The 21,023-nt window shown below is 45.7% G+C and overlaps 1 protein-coding gene across 1 annotated transcript; it reads right to left on the bottom strand.

Annotated features, from left to right (window-relative positions):
* Positions 1–4,323: 4,323 nt before the first annotated feature.
* Positions 4,324–4,863, bottom strand: LOC131267560 (uncharacterized). Its single transcript, XM_058270467.1, has 2 exons — positions 4,757–4,863; positions 4,324–4,681 (listed from the first exon to the last, which is right to left on the bottom strand). Exons 1-2 carry the CDS (start codon positions 4,861–4,863, stop codon positions 4,324–4,326), a joined length of 465 nt encoding a protein of 154 aa, XP_058126450.1.
* Between the last annotated feature and the right edge of the window lie 16,160 nt (positions 4,864–21,023).

Below are 21,023 nucleotides of genomic sequence, written 5' to 3'. Positions count from 1 at the left end.
AAAGAGATTTAATTCCTTTCGTTTGGCTTCGGATTACTGAGCAGTTTCTTTCGAAATTGAATTAAGCTTCCCTGCACTCGCCTCCGCAGTCATCTCTGCACGGAAATCGAATTAGACTTTTCCAGTCTCATCGCATCGGTCAAAGAGAAATGTGATTTTTTCGCCTCACTTCGTTTCGACTCGTATGATTTTCCGGCCAAGATTTCGGGGGCCATTCAACGATATGCGGAAGGCAAAAACCGAATCACGATTCTGCTGGGAGGGTGGAATATCAAGAAGTCATCAGCGTCTTTATTCCAACCCCCCCAAATGAAACCATTAGCGTTCGTGATGGAATCGCGAAATCTTGCTGGCTCACGGTGCTTATCAGCGTGGGATGAGTGGGCATTCGCAGGAAAAACAAGCCTGCTTGAGGTGTGCCACGCCAGATAGAATCGAGCTTCTCTTATATTTCGTAAGTAACGAAATGAGCGTGGCTTCATAAATATTTTTCGCGCTTCCCTTGAATTGTTCGGTAGTTGCGGAGACATTTGGAGCAGGGAAAACAAAGATCGACTCGGCCAAAGGGGAGCTTGAGGCGGGAGTTCTGTTAGCCGTCATTACGACAATTAAGATTTACGATCGCGAATTCGCGACTGGACGCCAAACAAAGACTCCACGAAGCTAGAATATCTGATTCCGCCGACGCCATTTGCGTTTCATAAAATGTACATTCCGTTCCTTATCCTAATTCATCCATGGCGGTGTTGTTTTTTGTTTGTGCCAGTGCACCATTATCCACCGCTCGGAGTGACGCTGCCGGGGCAACGTTTGCGAAAATTGGAAATAAGATTAATTATCTTGTTTGCGCGCGCGTTTTCCGGCCGAGTTTGCCAAAGCTGCCGTCCGGGGTTGGTTTTTTTTTTCTCTCCCGGCCGTCTGTTTGGCGTGGGCCCACGTACACAGGGTGCACTTCGCTCGGATACACCCTCACACACACACACATATACTCACACTAACATAGGGCGGTACGGTTGATTATCAATTCCGGACTGATTACGCGTCACCGCGCGCGCCGCTTCACGCATCGTCGTCGTCTGGAGCTTCTCGTGTCTCGTGCTCGTCGATATCGTCGTATGTTGTAGGCCATAAATAAGGGCAGCCCTTTCCCCCTCCCCCCACGAACACGCAACGAGGTACGGTAGCGGGTGTAAAGCCCTTAGGGGATGGTTTGATTGACGTATGGGATCGAATGGAGAACGCCTCTTTCGATGCGTCGTTAGAGAAAATGGTGCAATCGTTAGTAGAACGGTTCCTTCGTGAAGCGGTATTTCAATCGTTTGGGCGCAATTCAGGCAAGTGGGGAGCTGAACTCCCGATGGGACAAACTAAACACTAATACCAATCGAAAATAACAACCCACAGAGGAATGGAGGTAGTGTATGAAGTATCAAAATTTAAATTAAACTCGAAACGAAAAAAAATATGTAACACAAAGGATTAGTGAGCATTTTAACCGAATTGTTTATAAACTCCCACTTCCAACAGTTCCGCTTCGAACGCAATCAAACAGATAGCGGGGGAATCTCAAAGATACACATTGCGAAGGTTAGTACCAGGTTTATAATCCTACGCTTCGTCCCGCAAGCAAAATTCTTTGAAAGAACTGTAACCAAACCTAGAGCCTGCTTGCGTAACCAAATTGTCACAAGCAGTGCCATCCCCAACGTTGGGAAACATTCCGCTGGCAAAATGGAAGTGGGTATATTTTGTAGCTTTAGGCAAATTTCGGCAAGGCGTTCGGGCGTTGAAAAGTTGTTCTTCCCAACTCATCCGACCCGACCTGCGGAAGAAGAGTTAGGAACAACCCACGTGAACTGGGTCAAGATGTAGCCAGCAGTTTGGAGCGGCATTCCCCCGGAAAACTTTCCCCATTTGCACCGACAAACGGTCCGGTGGGAGGTGAAAGGAAGATGAAAGCTGGCGCTGGCGCTGGAAGCGTAGATTCTGTTGGCAGAAGTAATTAGCCGGCCGCTGCAAGTGACAGAAAATGGATGCAAAAGTGTACGGCTAGGGAGAGGAAAGTTGTCTCTTATTTTATTCCACCGTACAAAACGTCCCTAATGACGTATTTGGCAGACGACACAACGATGAGTGAAAAGCTGAGGCTTGTGTCTATGTTGTTTTCCTTTCGTTTTGTCCAAACTCACCCGGGTCAAGCAGAAAAACGTGCGGACGTTCATCAACATATTTGACGTCGAGACGGATGACGGCTTCACCGGCAAGAGTTGGACATCAGACGCGATTTCTGCGTCGACAAAGTACGGGCGGGAGTTTTTCCAGCGGGAAACAAAAACAGTCAACTTCTATCATCCACATTTTGAGCACAATTTCCGGGCCGACATTAACATAAACGGTGGTTTGGCTAACTCTCCCTCCCTCTCTTTCTCCCTCGCCGATGAGTGTGATAACCATCAGCGTTTAAGTTGTTCGAGAAAAAAAAGAAATGGAAAAAGCCTTAACCACCGATGGTCGAGTTGGCAAATTTTCTAAAGCTCAAAGCCACAAACTGACACCAGGGTGAAAATAGATGTCCCGAGCATCGGCGATATGTTACCGTAGATGGAAAGTTTTCCGACATTTTCCCTCCACCAAGCCCAGGGGGCGGTTCTTTCCACGGGGGATGATGGGTTCTGGAGGGACGGTATTAAACCCTTTCTTAGAAAAGTCTGGTGACAAGCGGTTCGGAGGAGTTTTATCAGATCGCTTTGGATGTGGTGAAAATGTAGACGTAATAAATTTTCATGTTTTATAAGATTACCATAACACCGGAAGGTTGTTTGCTTTCGGAATTAATTGTTTCGAGGTTTGAAGGGGGAAACATCTTCTAAATATTATCGATTAAACACTTGGAAATGTTTCATAACCGTAGTTTATTTTTTGATTGATAGCGCAGTTAATAAGATAAGAGAAAAGGAAACGATTCCGTGTGAGATATTGTTATGTTTCCGCTTCCGAAAATCTCCTAATTGAAATTCCAATCACTCCCCGACATCCGATTGAGAAACTGACGACTTTCCCCCAACCCGCTTGAGTTCATTAACCCACGTTCGGTGTCATCTTACGATTCGCGGAAACCGCACACACATCACCACGATTCGTGTGTCGGTTTTCGTACGTGCTTGTGTGCCTGCGTGCGTGCGTGATCGTTGACATAATAAGCCACCGTCGAGGCTCGAAATCGGTTGATAAATTGCTTTTCACCGCGCAAAGACCCCAATTAAAGCATAAATCATCGTTCCCAGCATCGTTGCGCGTTTGTTGAAGCGACGGAAGAAATGCGACGAGAAAAGTGCCTCCATTCCTTATTACAAGGATCTTCTTACGCATGGTGTAGTAAAAAGGAAAAAAACAAACGATCCTTTCCATTCTTCTTTTCTTTCCTCAACTTCACAGAGACAAAACACTTTCTGTGGGAAAGGATAATAGAGAAGCAAGTTCTTTCGCCAAGTGTTTGTTTTTCTTCTAGTTTCTTGAGGTGAGAACCTCGTTCTCTACCTCGGTTTGCGCACCAGTTTGTCCGTTTCGTAATGGGTCAGTCGGCGAAGATGCACCACATTCCACGCTGGAAGTAGGTGGTGATTCTTGTTTCAAACTTTAATTGGCTCGCCCAAGTGGTAATTTTCCACCCCCCCCATCCATCATGAGAAATAACAGTGCCATTTTTTTTTGCATCTGGTAACTGAAAGTTTTCGTTTTTCGCTTGGAAAAAAGATAAAATATAGTTGCGAGAGAACATTGTGATGAGATCGGTTCGTTGGAATGAATATATTAAAATGGTATCTTCAGGTACGAACGATGATTTCACGACGAGCAGACAAGTAATGAAGTCATAATAGCGAAATAACTCAAGAAGCAGCTAGAATCGCAACGTTTGAACAGCTCGAGCGAAGTTCTTCAAATTCGACGAAACGCCTAAAACGCTGCTGGTAACAACAGGTGCCACCGGCTCTGTAAATTGGCTCGTTAGCAACGTTGGAGGTGGATTCGTCGTAAAAACTGCGCTCTTCAAATCACTTCAGCAATCTCAACGCCTGCAGGGTGAAGGGCGATCCTGTAAAGAAGCTAATCAATTCGCGACGTTCGTGGAATCAGTGGCGGAATGTTGTTTGTTGACCCCGCAAAGGGGCCACCCCCAAGGCGTGATTTGAGTGGCGACTTCGAAGAACTTCCCAGCGCTACTTATTTTATAAATTAGAATCAAAATACCGGGAAAGGCCGGATTCATGTCGATGGGGGATGGCACTTAGTGCAAATTATCAAACATCCAACAAACGCTTCCTCCTATTGTGGCGGCACCGGAAACCGTGCCGCGATGGTTCCGAACAGCTTCCGGACGGCGGCGGGAAGTAAACCGGATGCCTGAGTGCCGAGCACCTGGCCGAGATAGTCGAGCAGCACGTCGCCGATGACGAGAACGTCGCCGCCGAAAACGTTCCGACCCTCGTGGAGGCGGGTGATTTTCTTCAGCGTCTCATCGAACAGCGCCGGGTCCTTCAAGCCGTACTCGATCAGCGAGCCGAAGGTTTTGATCACGTGGATCGCCTGCCCGAACAGCGACTTGTTGTCCACCAGCGTGTGGGCCGCCGTATCGTCCGTGAAGTCGAAATATCCCACGTAGTGCGGATGCTTTTGAAAAAGTCTGAAATAAAAGTGGAGTGGCACAAAAAACAATTTGAAACAGTTGGAGAGTGTGGAAAAACGTGAAGCTACTCACAGCAACAGCATGTTTCGGCCGTGAATATCCAGATCCTTCCGAATCAGTGCCCAAGCGCTGAAGAGCGTGATTTTCTCCACCGCATTCAGTCCCGTCGAGTCGGCCATCTTCGATTCGCGTTGTGTCTTGCCCAAAAAACCACAGCTTACTTCGATGCATAAACCGCTGGCTAATGCGTTGTGGGTGTGTTTTATGAGAGCCCAAAGAAAAGAGGAAACCTCGGCCTCAATCAGCAAAAACCAGCAATTTTCCAATATATCTCGCCGGCCGATAAGCAAATTGGGCTTTTATTGCACGAGTCCCAATTTGCTGTAGGTGCTTTTAATAAGCATCTGCTGCGTGGATTTATGCTTTTCTTATTCCAACGGCACGAAGATGCCACTCCTTACCGACGCAGGTCACGTTGGCCCCCGGAGTTGGGTTCGGGCAAAGGCAGCAGATCGATATTATCAACCACTTTTTATTGAGAAGGGTTTTTCCGTTGCTTCGTGCCCTCGCAGTAATGATGCCTGCTAGTTTATGCGTGGTGGTGAGCTTTCGTTTCACCCCATTCCGAACAAGTGGCTACATTTTATTGGTTCAAAGTGCAAACCACGAGGAAAAGGGTCGCTCACCTGCGAGGGAGCGAGGGAGACGACGAAAGAAAGACGTGAAAACGGAGGTTGTTAATCAATTTCCGGTTGAGCCAACGTTTGCTAGATCTCTGCCTAAGGAGTGTGCGATCTGTACCGATCCACCTGGTGGAAAAATGGCGAAGTGGAAAAACGAGCCTTCAGCTCCTCCAATGTAACGTTTGTGCCGAATTGGTTTACGTTCCACCGAACGGAAATCGAAATTACGGTCACGTATGCTCTCAAAGTAATATTTAACGTACTTTCGTGACCTTGCGACTCTCTCCAACATTGTTGCGTGTGTGTGTGCGGGAGAAAAAAAGTGCATACATAGGTTAAAAGAAGACAGAACGGTGAAAGCACTTGTGATTTTCTTTTCTTCTTCACGTTGCTGACCATTAGCAAAACAAATTCGCTTAGTGCATTCCTTCCCGGGGCATGGAAAAAGGCTTGCGACGCATTAACCATCGATTTCGTACGCGCCATAATGAAGTAATGAAATTTTGCCTGCGTACGAAAAATGGTGGCCGGCCGTACGCGAAAGAACGTCGTCGTTATGGCGCACGTGGATGGTTTTTCCCCCGCTCCCGAGTGTTTCCCAAAGAGTTACCGAGCGGCTTGGGGAGCGAATGAAAAATGTTTCGAAAAATGAACGTAATTTGTACGGGTTGTAGGAAATGATTTCTGGCTCGGAAGTTTCAGGAAAACCCTCGCTCGGTTGTAAGCGATCCTAAGCGAGCGATCCTTCCGAGCAGAAGAAGTAAGACATCTTCGACCCTCCCCCGTTTTTCTTGTGCGTCACTGTAGGGGATTCAGATAAGTTCGCGACACCGGCAACCAGCATTCCGTAATGGTAGGCCATTTATAACGGCCATTGTAGCCACCCCAAACACCCGGAGCGCACTCCCGGCCGCGCGAATGTTTATTTTCTCTCTACTGATAGAATAAATAAGCGCCAAGTACTCGAAACTGTGTGTCTGCTGTCGTGTCGTGTCGTTTTATTTTTTGTTCTAATTCCTCTAAAAAGGAAGAAGAAAAGAATACAGATACTCGCACAAACAAAAAGGTCCCCAATTTACTCCTCAGCATGAAGCAGAGAGAAAGAGAGAGAGCGAAAGCGTCGTGGAGAAACAAATTGTCAGCGAAAGTATGTCACAGTCTAATAAGTTTTCCCGGTTTGCGGTACTTTGGCGACACATATACACACACACACCAAAGAACGACACAAAAGGCGTCATACTGGTCTTCGACGAACGGAAAACAGAGAGAAACTAGCGAGAAGGCGGAAAAGTGTTGCCGCTTCGCTACATTGCGAGATTACGCGCCGCGTACTGCAAGCGTCCTGAAACGGATTTACTTGCGTATTTATTTTTTTTGCGTGTGGGTTTTGGTTGTTTGGAGCTGCAAGGGTAGACATGTAAGTAATGGGTGCCATGTACGCCCCTGAACATGCGCCAGGCCTTTATCCTTCCGGAGGACGTGACGCTCACCCTCACGCCTGGGCCGAAGATTATCATCCAACTCCGGAACTCCCGGGTTGTTGAGGATGGAGGCAAGAACACATGTCACTTGTACTACGGTTTTTTGCGCCCATTTTTACTGACTCCCACAATCCAAGACATCGTTTATGATAGTGTAAGCCCCGGCGTGTCGTTGAAGAGGGGGCGATGAGATCGCTTGTAGGAACACACACTACGGCAAAGACTTAAGATAGCGCGTTTTATGTATTCTATTGTGTTGGGATCAAGAAAAAAAAGCTGCATATGACCGAACTTTGTAGGTTGGAATTCGCGTTTTTCCAGCGGTCGGTTGGGATTTTCCACCCCGTCTCATTTGGTTTACATAGAGGGACGAGGGCTTTTTGTTTCAACAAAATTGAATTAAATTTTCCCCGTCTGTTTATTTGATAAACGGAGCCGGCTTAATTGGAATCAATAAGAGCAAATAATATTCTTCTACGGTAGGCGAGTCCCATCCCCCGGCGCATTAGCGCTAATTGTGAAAAATGATTCGTCCGTTTTCCGGTGGTTCAGCGTCAGCGGATCGAATGTCGGTCGGTAATGCCGACCGAGGGATGATTGCTACACCCCAAAAGCTCGCCGGGGGGTGTCCTCGGTGTTCGCGCCGGGACGTGTGATAATTGATGGGTGTTCAATCGAAACGACGCAGGGAGTTCACCACGCGAGGACAATCGGACATGTTCATCATGTTCACAGCACGGTGTTGGAATACGATATGGCTCCAGCCGAGACCGCAGGGCTTGGTCTCAATTGCAGCGAGCTAATCAGTGGGACATTGGAGCAAGTAGATCCAACGCTGCCACGTTCTCCTACATGTCGAAACATTTGTGTCCCGTGGTGCAGAAATGGCGATGATTTTTTCCTCGGTTAGCTCATGCGTCGGTTTTTCCTCGACGAGAAGCTTGAACGTTTCACCGTAGTTTCATATTTATCGTCAATAGACTCGATGAAGAAGCAATAGGAGGTAGAGCAACTTTATTAAACCAATTGTTTATCATGTAGTAAACAAAGAACATACAATATTTTTTGGGGTGGAACATTAAATGAAAACTATTTAAGACACAGTTTAATATGGTAAAAGCTTTGACAAAACAAATCAAATGCTTAGCCTACACGAAGCGCAAAGCAACCTTTGCAAACGGTAAAATGCTGTGAGTTAACGGTAAAATGCTGTCAGACGGGCAGTCAACTGTCAAAGTAAGCGAAAATCTGTTTTTCGGTCGGCGAGTGTAAAATAGATTTGCAAAAACATTTGCGCACCTGGTATAGAGTGCCGGTGGATGGAAAATAGTTGTTGGTGATGATGTACAGTGGTTGTTGATAAGATTTCGGTGTACACAATACCTCTGAGCTGTTATTTTTTATAGTTAAACAATCAAATCAACATTGAATGCGCTTACATCTGCATCGGCTCACGAATAGGAACGTCTGCACGAAGCGAAAAAAAGTGACAGAAAAAAATATATTTTCGCCTGTGTTTTCAAAGTTTTGCGCCTCGTGTAAACTAAGCAAGAAACTTATCTAATCTTCAACATATAAATGTATTTGCTTTAGTTTGTCGATTTCCCGAACTTCGTTGGTCAGCGTTCTTTCGCGGAATAAAATTTCGACAGGATTATCCTTCAAACCGACCAAACACACAACGGATAATATGGGAAAAGTTTCAGTTCCTTTTTGGTCACCGGCGCGAAAAAGATGCAAAGGAGCCTGCGATAATGGACAGTCCCGGGAAAGTGCCCCGGAAAAAAACCCCCGGGGCCCCGGAACCCGACTGAGTGGCTGAAAACAATCAAAATTTACCGAGAACGAACCGAACCTTTCGTTTCGGGTGAAAATTGGGTACTTTCGAGTTAATTACTTTCGCTTTACCTTCCATTTCGCCTGAAGGGTGCGAGCGAAAAAGGTGGTTCATCGCAGATTTTGTTTCCGTTGTTTTGTAGACCCTTGCCGGTAAAAATGATTCGGTAAAGTTTTGGAAGTCAGTACCGTTTCGTTCGCGGAGTTAAAATATAAACAACCCGTTTCGTTATGTCACCTGCACGGGGCCGGTTCGTCAATCGGAAATTCCGGGGAAAACATTACTCCGTTCTCGCTTGACATTGCTAAAGTTACAACATGTTCCCCCAACCCGGTGGCTTCAACGGATGTCTCCATTTGCCCGAATGTTTCCCTAAGCCCGAAAGGAAAAAAACTCCACCGAAATGGAGACGCCCGGTCCTTCACGGAAAGCGGCGGCGGGTTGAAAATGCTGCTACGATTTGCACGGTTCGCCACCGGAGCGTAACGAATGAAAAGTAAACTTGGCATGCAGTGTTTATCTTGCGCTGGCAAAAGGAAAATGTCACCAACGCCACCATTCAAGTCGTCAGCGGAGGGCCGGGAATAAAGGCCCCCGCGGGGAGATGATTTTTCCATCGGAGGTCGGTTTCAATGTTTCTCTTGGTTTGCTGTACTTTTTCGTTTTTGTTCCTCCGTCGGTAGGTAGCATTTCCCGCGCACCGTCGTTACGGTAATTACAGTGCCGGTGTGTAATGTTAAATTGCCAAACGGCAGTCGTTTTCCGAGAGGGGGGGGTTTTTCCTTCTTTATTTTTTGGAGCCCGGGAAGGAAGGACTGGAAAGGGTGACGCTGCAGCGAGCTCGAACGGTAAAGGAACGCCATTATTGCCCTAGGATTACGGTCCACGATGGTACCATTGCTACCAATTTTCCAAACGCTCGGAAAACGAGCGACACCCGGGGTCGAATTTCACCTCATCCTTTATGCGACCGATGACACGCCGGCCCGAATGAGTTCCAGGAGCTGGGGGATGGTGGTGGTGACCGCGGGATGTGGGGATGTTGTAATCAAATAAAAAATCGCGATCACTCTCCGAACAAATGGCTCTCTATTTAGCTTTTCGGGCGGGGGAAAACGAAACGAGCGCGGTCCATCGGATGGGGTTGGTTTGGGATTCCTATTTATGTCCCTTTCTGTCTCTCCGACCGAAAGGGAACACAAATATTGACAACACTTGGCCAGAGATAGAGTGGACAGGGGCATCCCTAGCCAAAGAGTCAGATGGGAGAATTTTATTTCATTTTCACCATTTATCGCTGTCGTTTAATCTGCCATAGCGGAACGGTGTTTCGGATGCTGGAACAACCACAGGGTGGTGGGTGGGAGGGAGTGTTGGATGAGGTTGGACAAATTGATCCGCTCGATGTCATCGTATCCAGTGAATTTTAGGAAGTCGTCCTGTACGATAGCGTAATTTTATCGTGAGGAAACCAGGAACAGGGGGAAGCATCCATGAAGTTCGTTCGTAAATAAATTACGAGAAATCTAGTTTTAAATGTACCATTCAATGGATCCTCTATCATTCATGCTAGTTTCCAATGCATCGTATACGTGTACCTGGCTCCCGTCTCATGCTGATTCTAAATCTCATTTAAGTTAATTTTCCCGTACATTACACATCAGTTAAAACGTAAAACGCACAACCCTCGTTTGAATGACCATTAATTTGAATTATGTGCTCCCAGCGATCGACGGGAAGAGGCAAGGTTAGGCATTTAATCGGTAGCTAATTTATTGATGGCATTAGTCAGGGGCCATTGCGAGATCTGGATTAAGGAAATCTCTCCGGAAATTTGCAAAATAGAAAGTCACCAGATGATGAAAATAAATGGTTCCGATTGGACGTGCCTATTGACGTAATGATGGGATGATTTTTGAAGTGAAAGCTTCAATGGGATTTCGTGAAAAAAACATGAAACCTTTAAAATATGGGATTTTTATTTCATTGCCATCGTATTAAAGATGAAGAGAAAGTCGAGGGCTCAATATTTCACCCATCATAAAGATAACAATGGGCGGCTATTTCAAATCATGCCCATTTGCACGGTATGACAAATATGTCAAATCAAGAACAGAGCTTCCGGAACACAAATCAGTCTTCCGATAGGCTGTTTTACACGAGATGAAACTTTCCCGTTTGACCCTCCGGCATTGGGGGAAAAAACGGAAAAAACGACAGGTCCATTTACATACCGTAACGATGAAGTATTCGTTTCCCTTCCTCGACACTCAGTTTCCCCCGGATTTTGTCCGCGATTGTGATTGGAAATGGAAAAGCAATCCTGCAGACGGAAAAATTGGAAAGCGAAAAGAAAAGAAAAAAAAATCGTTCCCAGTGATCGCCGGGCACTAACTCTGGTAAATCACACGAGAATAGATTGCGTTTGATCTTCTCCACCGGTGCTGGGGGGTCGGGGAAAACAGATAGGAAAATTGGAAAACCACTGAAAAAAAAAATCGGAAACGTACGATTCCTGCCCAAAACAAGAGGTGGTCGAGGTGGTCTTCCCTCGTTGGCGATTTTAATATGTATTGACACTGCCATTGACGCGAGGAAATGGCTCTCGATTTTTTCCACTGTCACGCTTTTCATGGTCGAGTTTTTGCTTGGCTTTTCACCTGAAACCTGGGTAATGTTTTACAGAAGAAACCACAATAATTGGATGGGACGTTATGTGAGTTCCTTTTGTTCGACAGCAGTTGTTTGGTAGAAAACGCGGAAAATAACTCAACTCAGTCCTAGATAAACGTTTCATTTATCGTAGCGTAACCAAACTCAACATGAAATTCAAGCGCATTGGAGTTATTCCAATAAATCTGCAATCGAAAATAACGACCACCCATGTTGGTTGGAATGATATGGATGATAGAAATGATTGAAGTGGTATGAATTGTATAAAAGAGTGACATTCATCAGCACATGGAGAGAATTTGAATGTTGTGATGGAATTTCCGTTTCAAAGTGTCACTAGAAAAGCACACGATAACGATTCGACAAACGAATGGTATGATTCAACATCTCGGAACACCAAGTAGTTGAACCACAAGAAAAGAATCCGCTTTCAAGCAGCTCCAATTTGAGCAAGTGTGAAACGAGCCAGCTCCGATGGCGAAACGAGAATTGTATGCAAAGGAGATCCTGGTTTATCTATCGGTCACTTCTAGTTTCGTGTGTGCTTGCTGGAAAACCAGAAGGAACCCCTCTTATGGCACGAACCCGCCCGGGAAAACTACAGTGCAGAGTAAATAAGCAACGGAATCGAGACCCGACTCGACCTACTTTCGCGCGGACCAGCCTTTTTCCCCGTGTTTCCCACCATCAGGCACCCGAACAAGCGCCAAGTTCCTGCAGGAAAACCCCCGTTAATAGGGAAGGTGATAATGATGGTGGTTACGATTATTGGATTTCTTTTTCGTTTTCCTCCCCTCGATTTTTCGCCGCCGGCTGATGATAGAGGACAAATCTGAACGCGTCTGACAATGGAATGGATCGGTTCTGTGTGAGTGTGTGTGTGGGTGTCGGTTTGCCTGGACATTAGTTAAAGAGGCCGACCGGGAACACCACCGACAGCCGGTTTCGTTTCGGCAGTCCTGGCCGAGATATGCGTTTCCGGGCATTTTATTCCAGCGCAGGAGGAAGCACATTTGTGCGTCCCGGTGTGTATGTGTGTGTGTGTTTCCCCCGTTCGAACCCAACGCGAACGATGGAAGGTGTGTCACCAACAATTTTTCATCACTCACCCCCGAGAGAGTACATTGGTTGGTGGCGTGAATGACTGAAAAAAGAGGAAAAGTGAAAGGTAAAACCGCCACTTTGGCGCAATTTTACGTGCACTTCCCCACAACGAGGGATTCCGGGATTCCGCCCGGTGAATGGGAATTAAGCATTATGTTGTGCTCGCATTAAAAGCAAGCTCGTGGAACAAAAAGGCAATGAACCGCTGGCGCCGTGGCGTGCCGTGCCGGAAGTGAACTTCACTGGCTTTAATTGTGGCACAATGAATCGCGAAGAGCGAGAGAAAATTAAACGACGAGCAATTATAGCCCCTTTTTTCCCCCTGCTGAGGTGTATTGTTGGTGTGAGGAAGAAACAATGAAAAAGCTGAAGTAATTGGAACACCTCTATTATCATGATAACCCTCTTTTCGAAGTCGATATTGTTTATTGAAACTGAATGGAAAACCTTCGAAAAAAACAGAAATCGTTCGATGAAGGAAAATTGCCCCAATTGACTAAATTCGAAATTGAAACATGGACAATTTAAATCAATTCGAAAAATATAACGTTTCAATTCAATCTCATCCACACAAACTGGAGCTTATGCAATGTTTATCAAATACACGTGTAGATTTGCCGTATTTGTTCATGGTCAGTCAGATTTTATTATTCCACGTCGGCCTTTAGCTTGCCAGAGAACATAAATAATTGAGCATCGAACATTAAAATCGCCTACTGTGTCGTAAGGCGCAACTGTGTGTTCTCAAGCTACTTAAACCATGCTCCTCGACCAAAGGACAGCAGCGAAACGTCAACACACAAAGCGCGAAAGAATATAAAAAAAACGAGACCATAAACCAGAACGGCGCGCCGATAAAATTGTTCCTCGAGTCAAGAAGCTCTGGAGGAATAGGTTGGTAGCGTTTGCCAACTCTGTCTTCCTGTGTCGAAGAGGGTTCCTTGCAGAGAAACGTGCGGTGTAACGAGGTTGATTGCACAAACGGCCACCGTTCTCTTCCCCTTTTTCCAGGAAAGGACGCACACGTGGCGTGGGGGGGGGGGGGCATGCCGAGGAAGGTTTGTAGTTTCTTTCATTAAAATTTGTTGCGTGCCAAAGTACCATTTCCCGGAGTTTTCCCATTCGGCCAGCCGACCACGTTCGCTCGTTTGCTGCAGTTTGTGCTTTCGATCGAAAACGTTGGCAGGCAAATACTTTATTTGGCCTACTTTAATATGCACCTTCGGGCCGGTCGTTTGTTTTGGCGCACTTTTGTAACTGTGGGCGTTGCGTTTCGGTCGGCGTTGCAAAACTGAAGGGGCCAGAGTTAAGTTGAGGGGTGGTTTTTGGTTTGCGAGGGTTTTAATGGCGTGCATGGTCTGTTGCATGTCTTCTGTCGCGGAATTGATACCGGAATTGCATGGTGTGGGGTTTCGTTTCGTGGCGCACGGGCGTTACGTGGAAAGCATTTTCCAACCACCACACCACGCCACATCAGCCCCTTTCCGTTATGCAAAACTGTGCCAAAAAGTCAACGAACCCCCGGACGGTGCATCGATTTGCATCGCTGCGGGAAAAGTCGTCGAACTCGTTCGCAAGGCTTTCTCCGTCTGTTGACCCCTTGTAGGCGGGGAAAATTCGCGTGGTTTCTCACGGTGTGGTTTCTTTTTTCACGATTTTCATCAATCTCTTCTTCCGATTCGCGTGCTAACAACGAACTAAGCTGCTTTAAAAAGAGGATCTAAATGAATTTCGTAAACCTTTTCCGACGTTAGGCACCGCTTTCCTCGGGTGGAGTAGTTGGAAAAACTCAATCAGGCCCTTACCAGCAGGATCGTTTGATCCTATTCCACCAATCGAGAACGACCAGGGTGCGTCCTTAATCTCATTCTTGAGCTTCATTCAAAAATTGACTTTCCGATCCGGGTCGGGATTTTAAGGCGAATCTGTTTGGAAGTGGAAAACGAATCCGTTCCATTCTTTCCGTTCGGAGATGATGAAAAAATAATATAAATTGGACAAAAGGCATTGGAACTGTGATTTGCTAACCCTTGAACCCTCTTTTCTTTTCTTTTTTACTTTATCTTTCGCAGTTTTCTGAATGGACAGATCATCATGATAATGATGCACCGGATGAAGGTAAGGTGTTTTTTAGTTTCAATTCTTTACCCGCATTTATCCTATTGTTTGGCATTTGTAAACAGAAGAGTATAAAAAAGGCGAATGAGAAAAGAAGAGAGAAAGACAGAAACGAAACAATATCGAAAACAGAATATTCCATCATTTCCATTCGAGAACTCCAACACAATGCGAACGGTGGTGAAACTTTTTAACTTTACATTTTTTTTCTCTCCAAAATTCCACTCCCTGCATTCTTCTTGCGTTTGTTTGTATCCCTGGATTATTCTATGTGCATTTTGTTTTTCGTGTTGGTGATTTTGTTACAGATTGGTTTATTCCATGGCCTTTTGTGATGAAATGAACCTTAAATTTGCGTCCCCTGTCCCTTTTTCGTTACGGTCTGCGCTTTTAAGATGAGACGAACTGTATTTAAAAAAAAAAGTAAATAGTCATGCTGTGAGCCTTAAGGGATGAATTTATTAGGAAACTTTTATGTCTCCTCTTGTGATATTAAATTGGAATTGCATAAGATTGCTTGAAATTGAGTAATTGAAAGTCGGTAGGATGAAATATTAAAGAGAAAATAACAAATTTGAAACACAAAACCTGTGGAAGGAAATAAAAGAATATCCGTTGCTATTATAGTCCTTGAGTTACTTGTTTTCACAAATAAGCAGTGTGATCGTTGAAAAATATGAAATAAACAGCCAATAAACCGTCTGACCGACTCGATTCCAACCGAATCATCACTTCCAAGTTCGAGAAGAACAAAAAAAAAAAACCCCGGATGGTCGGTGGTATGGTTATTTATTTTCCATTATCGTTTCCGTTTCGATTGACTTGAAATCAAGCGGTGAAGAATGGCCATCGGAGACGGCGCATTACGGAGGAAAAACCCGGGTGCCGAGCAACAAAAATAAAACCACATTTGCTGCCTGCTGCAACCGATGAAACATGTTTGCCTTTAGGCGCCCGGAATCCTGAGAGAGGGGACGCGTTTTTGCTTGCCCATGCTGACTTCTTCCGGCATTCCCGGCAGAGCACTCCGCCTCGGCGAGACAAAGGAAATCGGAGCAAATTGCAATTTGATATCCAACGTCCAGAATGAAAATATTGAGGCGCGCACTGGTGGAGAAAACCCCCGTCTTGAGGAGACAGTTTTATTCGCGTCGGTTAGCTTCCGCTCATCCGGCGGGCTCCGTTCGGTAATCGAATCATTGTGGAAGGACATACGCTAGGACGCTTCGTGCCGTGCCGTGCCGTTCGCTTTCCATTATGAAAAGCCCCTCCGTGGAGTCACACCAGAACGCATCTCGCAACACGACGCGTTTGTGTACACTTTTACTTTTCGAGTGTTGTGCTGTTTGCCGTTGCTTTAGGGCCCCGAGAGGAGTTCCTTTCCTAGAAGGAGCGGTAGACAAGGAACAGAGAGGGAGATAGGGTCAGGCTTGGCGATGCTCGGTCGTAAAACGACGCTCGACGATAAGAAGGCTGTTGGTTAGCTTGATTGAAAATGGTGTTTATTGCAGAACAAGTACAAGATGTACCAGATGTACGGAACAGGATCCACCCTCTCAAAGCAGGGCCAGCGCGTGTGTGTGTGTGGTGTGGATGTTGATTCCGGCGGCCCTTGGGCCAATTGAATGTATGATTGTAAATGTTTGATTGCCTGTAGATGACAGCTGAGAAATTGATTTACTTCTGCATTCACCGACAGGATGGTGGAAAACGGATTTATGTGTGCGTAGAGACTCCCACATGTTGGTGGGGGTGTAAAATATGATACGTACTTGATAACAGAATCTAGAAAAGATCCTTCGACCTCCGTCAAATCACTGGCATTTTGTGGATAACGCGTGTAACGCTTTGCTGCAAATTTTAAATCTCGTTTTGTAACACACGAACTGGACGGTTGGAGGTTCAAGCGTTTTCTAACAGGCAATAGATCTTCACTTTCCGATTGGCAGATGGGAAAAATGGCACGACACTTTTCCACACTCCACGCGCCGCATCATTTATCACAAACTAAGCGTCCTGGAATGTGCTGGACTCACCCGTTCGAAACGTTCTCACGTTCTCCAACGACCGTTACGGCAGGGGCAGCAAAAGTTCATCATCCATTAACTTTTTTCACCCCTCCCCCCCGTTCGCTTGTCGATCCGCGATGAAAGCAAACGCCCCCCCCTTACCCCCTGAACGCTGTCAATCATGTCGATCACGTTTATCGGCTCCGTTTGCCAGTTTCGCCATATTTTGTAATTTCTCGTTTCCCAACCCGCGTTTTTTCTGGTGTCGATCGATTTAAAAGCTCGAAGGGAGAAAAAACGGAGAGCTCACACGTGATTTGTGCACCCAACCATGACAACGAGGGTGGGTAATAAATTTGAAATTTATTCGCCACCCTTGCCATCGGATCGATCGTTTCCATCTTTGGCCAGTAATTCCTTTAACACCTACCTCTTGTCGGAATTTTTCACTCATATTTTCGTTGGTTTCCATTTCCCCTTTCCTTTTTTGGGTATCCGATTACGTTCGAAGTATGATTTGTAGCCTTATTTCACGTGAGGCAACCCGATGGAGGCGCATGGTTGTTTGTGAAATGTTGTGATCGATTTTCGCTGGTCTTCTCGTACCTCATCTCGTAGTGTTATCATGACGTTTACCCCTTCAAGCGATTAATTTTCTTCAGTGTGTTCGATTTATGGTTTTAAATTAGCGAATATCATGGTCCACGTGCGTGCGTGTGTGAGTGTGTGTGTGTGTATATAAACTTTGTTTTCTTTTTCTGTTTCTGTTCACTTTTCAGGCTTGAGTGTTTGACAGTTGATAAAATCACACAGCGAAACCGTTTCATAAGCCCCCCCCCCACCATCCAAAAACCAATTGGCCGCATTAGAGCAGACGCGTGTGCGATAGCGAGGAAAAATTAACAACATCTAGCTTTTTGAAGGCTGCTCAGTTGCTTTGTTCGCGAAGAAGGCGGCGTGGCAGCATCCGCCGGCATCTCGCTAGCAAAACATCAGCATGCATCATCCCGGGGCCTGATGCTCGCCACCGCCATCCGCCAACAGCAGCTTATGGCATTCCATCGTGTACATAGCACTCGTCCACGGTCCATCAACCGGCAGCGATAAGTGGACGAACCGGGGGTGGAACTCCATTTTTCGATCCATTCCATCATTCACAATTCATTCGGGTTCGACGTCGGTAACGGCACCGGAGCAGCTCCAAAAGACGAGCCAAGCCAGGTCGGAGAGGAAACACTAGTTCACCCGGTTTGCTTTCGTTCGCTCCGGCGTCCGGGTTTTCCCCCCCAAAAGCCAAAGAGCCCAGCATTCATCCTCCGTATGTTCCTCCCCTTTCCAAGGATGCGAGAATGATGTTGGATTAAATTATAAATGGTACTTGAAGGCATTATTTTCCCGCATTACCGAGTGTGTTTGCCATTGTGTCCTGCCTGCTGCTTGTATGTGGTTTTTCTCCTTTTAATCCTGTTCTTCACATTACGGCTTAAACCCTATCCCTTTATTTTACCGTTGTCTTTTACATGTTGTTTAATTTCATTCTGATCCAACTAACTTGTACTCATATTGGTATTCGTGTTCGTCTGTTTTTAATTCATTTTACCATAATCTGGATCGAAATAATAGACCACTTGTTGGTGGTTGTTAGATGTACTTTCCCTCTCTTAGCTCGACCCATTTTCTAGTGTTATTGTAGATGCATGTATCGGCATTTTAAGAAAGGTGCTTCAGATTTCTCACGCCCTACGACACGGCAAATTCCATTGGTTTCGCCACTCGGAAGGTGCAAAGTGATATTTAAAAGCATGTCTTGTTTCGCTCCGAACGTGTGCAACATGCACCGGGGACGTGCCCTTCGTTCTTCTTTTATGTATTTTCGTCGTCGGATTACGCTTTCTTTGTCGTGCTTCCGTGCTGCAAACGATCGTTAGGCGAATCTGCAATAGCGCTGTGTGCACCGAAACGTGTGTTCTGTTTTGAAAAGCAATAGGAAGCGGAGAGACGTTGGCGTGCTCGTGGTGTGGTCTTCGTCTAATGTCAGCATAAATGTAACTACTGTCAATCCCTTCGGTGGAGAGCACATTGTACGATACGGAAAATTGATGCACATCCCATTTCAGGCAATGTATTTGATCCAATTTTGCTTCTTTCTTTGCTCGTTCACAGCGATACGCTTTCAGTTAGCGTATAAATTTTTCTCTGTGAGTGGAAATCCGATCACAAAACCGACCCAAAGCACTTCGCGGGCAGCTGTTTGTGGGAGGGGTTTTTCCGACCGATAGCGGGAAAAAAGTGCAATAAACCATCAGCTGACCCCCCGCAGAACCGGGGGTCGCATCGTCACAGATAGAGAGATCCTTTTCAGCGGAACCAGAAGCTGCATTCAATAAATGCATCACGCAGCCGTCGTTCGGGTTCGGTGGGACAAAAACAGCTGTTTGATGAATTAGTTTTGCTTCGTGAAACCCGACACGGGGGGACCGGAGGAGCAGATAAATCCGATTGGAAACATAAATTGGCAATCACGTCGCGAAATCGATGTGTGTGTGTGTATGCGTTCGTGCGTTCTCTCGATCGGAAGAAAGCCGCTTTGCGTTCGGTAATTGGGAAACCACTGTGGTGGCTTCCGGTTCAACCCCGTCGGTTCGATCGATTTGCATGATTAATGTTTAACTCGGATCTGTGTATCTGTTTTTCGACCATTGATTGATACGCCTAAGCCTTGAGGGCGATAGAGTTGTATTTGGAGGTTGATTAATTGTATGTTGTTAGAGAAAATCGAGCAAGAAAGTGATAAACATGAATATCAAAATGAAGCTTTAATTGCACCCGATGCGATATTTTTTTCTGGTTGTTTATTTTGAAGACCAACCTGTCCAACGTGGTTCGAGTCAAGCTCATTAATGACGAGTGAAAATTAATATTCTGAACAGATTTAATTTAAAACAACTTTTTCTCCTCACTCTACATGGAAGATAAATATAGGAGGAAGTTCCCTCTAGCAAAACTAATTGCTCAAATTCGTTTATCTTACCGGATCGTTTCTCGACCACATATGATAACCACAATGAATAACGAGCGTGTAACAGCCCTGTTCTCTTTCGATTCGTACCATTTTTCCTCGTGATTGCTGACTCTTCTGCAGCCGATCGATATCTTTCATCGTGCCCCGAAACCCATATTTCACACGATCGTTCCGAATCCAATTAAAAATGGCATTAAAGTTTTCCGGGTATCGGCAAATCTTTTAATACCGCGTACAAACTTCTCCCATTTGGAGTACATTATCCTCATCGCTTCATATTTCCCATAGAACACCCTCTTTCGTCCTGCACGTTTTTTTTTCTATTCTCTTTGGGAAAAACTATTTTCTTCCTTGCCTGTTTGTGGAGTGTTTGCCCCAACGATGTGAAAGTGCATTTGTACTGAGCATGTTTCCTACTTACTGTAGTTCCCTCTTCACCCAAGTTCATAGAGGGAACCAACACGCTATGTATGTATTTTTCTCCTTCCCCATCGGCGCTTGTACAGAACAAGTTTTCCATTCATTCCTCGCTCTCGCTCGAATTAACACCATCTAATACCTTCTAACTTTGCTCTTACACTAGTTTTTGGATGTTTCTTTCTCATAGATCTACTTGTGTGTACTTCCACTTTAACCTTCTTTAAACAATCTGTTTGCTCTCGTGCTAGTTTAAATTGCAGTTTCTTTGTGTCTTTGAGTCTCGGTAGAGTGTTTTTTATCCTCTCTTTACGGAATGATTGTCAAAATTGATTTATTTTTATAACATTTTTTTTGTACTCTGCTCTTAATCAACTTAAATTTGTTTTAATTAGGTTTTTGATAAAATTGGAATGCTAGAGATTATAGTATGTGTCTGTTTCTAACGGAACCTATAGTGAACTTCTCATCCTTATCGTTGTAGAACATATTTCGATTCTTTTTGCTGAATTAATTTCATTCTTGTAGGAATATTAAAATGACATAATAAAAACTTTTCTAACCCTTTTTCGCAATTTTCTTCCCATTTTTCTCGCGCCCCACCAGAAAGTGGTGAAGAAAATGTGGGGCAAAACGACTCGATGGAAAGCACAACACTAAAGAGTAAACTATTTGTGAAGAATGAAAAATCGGCTGCTCGGCGTACGTCGACCCCGGAATCCATGACCCAGCGGGCGGCGACCCAACGGGCCGGTGGACCGGGGGGCGATGCGGACTCGACGGCGGACCTGGTGTCGGGCGGTGGCGGACCAAGCGGCGGGGCGGGCGGGGACCGGCGGGACACCAAGATAGACATCCCGCTGCCCCAGTATATGACGCCCGCGGTGGAGAAGTTCGCCGATAAACGAGTTAAGGTAAGTTCGCCCTGACGTACGACGAGGACACGCCACGTCACAAGCTGAAGATCGCCCCAGAAGTGCCAGGTGTCGTGGTGG

Source organism: Anopheles coustani, chromosome 2 (genome assembly GCF_943734705.1).
Source record: "Anopheles coustani chromosome 2, idAnoCousDA_361_x.2, whole genome shotgun sequence".
NCBI lineage: Eukaryota > Metazoa > Arthropoda > Insecta > Diptera > Culicidae > Anopheles > Anopheles coustani.
This window is presented reverse-complemented; position numbering and strand designations above follow the sequence as displayed.